Genomic DNA, 1,783 nt, shown 5'->3' with positions numbered 1-1,783 from the left:
GACTTGAGAGAATTTCCCCACGACTGCACACTTCGAAGTGTTACCATTCCGTGTGAGTGCAAGCAAGAAGGAAATAGCGGTTAGAGCGAGCACTTTGACGTTTCGTATGTCGTCTGGTCTAAATGTGGCCTTTGGGTCATTTGCGCCGCTGTCGAATTTGCATCTGGTGTGTGTGTGTGTGTGTGTTCGAATAATAATATTCTCTTGAACTTTATTATTAATTCGGGCATTCTTTTCGGTGGGTTGTGCTGTTGCAAAGGTGGTAACGTCCCACGGTAAACCTTGATCCCAGTGTGCATTGCAGTCAAAACATATCTGCCATACCGTATCCGTAAGAATGGCGGTCGTACAGCAAGCTGGAAATATGCAACAAATGGCGTCGCACAGCGAGAAGGTGTTCCAGTGGATAAATGAGCTGTCGAATCCGGAATCGCGCGAAACGGCTCTGCTGGAGCTGAGCAAGAAGCGCGAAACCGTCCCGGATCTAGCTCCGATGCTATGGCACAGCTTCGGCACGACTGCGGCCCTGCTGCAGGAAATTATCCACATCTATCCGTCGATCAATCCGGCCACCTTGACAGCGCACCAATCGAACCGGGTATGCAATGCGCTGGCCCTGCTGCAATGTGTCGCTTCCCATCCGGAAACGCGTTCCGCCTTTCTGGCCGCCCACATTCCACTGTTTCTGTATCCGTTCCTGCACACCACCTCCAAGACGCGTCCGTTCGAGTACCTTCGTCTCACGTCGCTCGGTGTGATCGGAGCGCTGGTGAAGGTAAACAAATGGGGAAGATTCCAAAAAATTGGAAATGGTAACATGCAAGTTGTGTGCTTTCCTTTGCGCATTTCAGACCGACGAACAGGAGGTGATAACGTTTCTGCTGACGACGGAAATCATTCCACTGTGCCTGCGCATCATGGAGTCGGGCTCGGAGCTGAGCAAAACGGTGGCGACCTTCATACTGCAGAAGATTCTGCTGGACGACAGTGGTTTGTCGTACATCTGCCACACGTACGATCGGTTCTCGCATGTCGCCATAATTCTGGTAAGCTTTTGCATAGGAAAAAAGGAGAGAAACAACAGTTAATGCTTAACATTTGTTGCGTACGGTAGGGAAAGATGGTAATATCGCTTTCTAAGGAACCATCGGCCAGATTGCTGAAGCACGTCGTACGCTGTTACCTTCGACTCTCGGATAATCCACGGTAAGAAGCCGTTCACAAACGTTCCTTTCCAGCATATAACCAGGTCCCATTCGATTGCAGTGCACGGGAAGCGTTGCGACAGTGCCTGCCGGATCAACTGCGCGATGGAACATTTACGGCGTGCCTGCAGGAGGATAAATCGACCAAACACTGGCTAACGATGCTGCTGAAGAATCTGGATACACCGGCCGGACCCGTTACCGATCCGCGCCAGGTTGGCATTGCTCCGCTCACTTCGTAAAAAGGGTAACACTAAGTTAAGCAACCTCACACTTCAAGGGCTGTAACCGTGCAACCAGTGCCAGGAGAGTTGACGGCAGGCAACGCAGAGAGTCTGTTCTTCGTTGTCCGTTTTTTTTTCCTTTTTTCATTTGTTGAAATACGAGCTAACATAGCAATCTAGAGTTAGACAATGGCGATCGAAGGCCGCTCGTTACGCTTAGACATTAAATTATCGTCCAATTAGAAATTAACCCCGCTTTGGTTCGCTCTTCTATGCCGTGGTGTACACAATCGAACGATGGTTTGTTTAGCATTCTATTTGCGAGAAGTTAACTATACGATACCAACGACCTGT

At 49.6% G+C, this 1,783-nt stretch overlaps 1 protein-coding gene across 1 annotated transcript; it reads left to right on the top strand.

The window, feature by feature from the left end:
- Positions 1 to 337: 337 nt before the first annotated feature.
- Positions 338 to 1,447, top strand: LOC128710265 (CCR4-NOT transcription complex subunit 9). The gene is made up of 4 exons (XM_053805311.1): positions 338 to 775; positions 852 to 1,046; positions 1,115 to 1,206; positions 1,267 to 1,447. The coding sequence occupies exons 1-4, from the start codon at positions 338 to 340 to the stop codon at positions 1,445 to 1,447; spliced, it is 906 nt and encodes a 301-aa protein (XP_053661286.1).
- The last annotated feature ends 336 nt before the right edge of the window (positions 1,448 to 1,783 follow it).

The sequence above is a fragment of the Anopheles marshallii genome, chromosome 2 (assembly GCF_943734725.1).
Source record: "Anopheles marshallii chromosome 2, idAnoMarsDA_429_01, whole genome shotgun sequence".
NCBI classification, from domain to species: Eukaryota; Metazoa; Arthropoda; class Insecta; order Diptera; family Culicidae; genus Anopheles; species Anopheles marshallii.
This window is presented reverse-complemented; position numbering and strand designations above follow the sequence as displayed.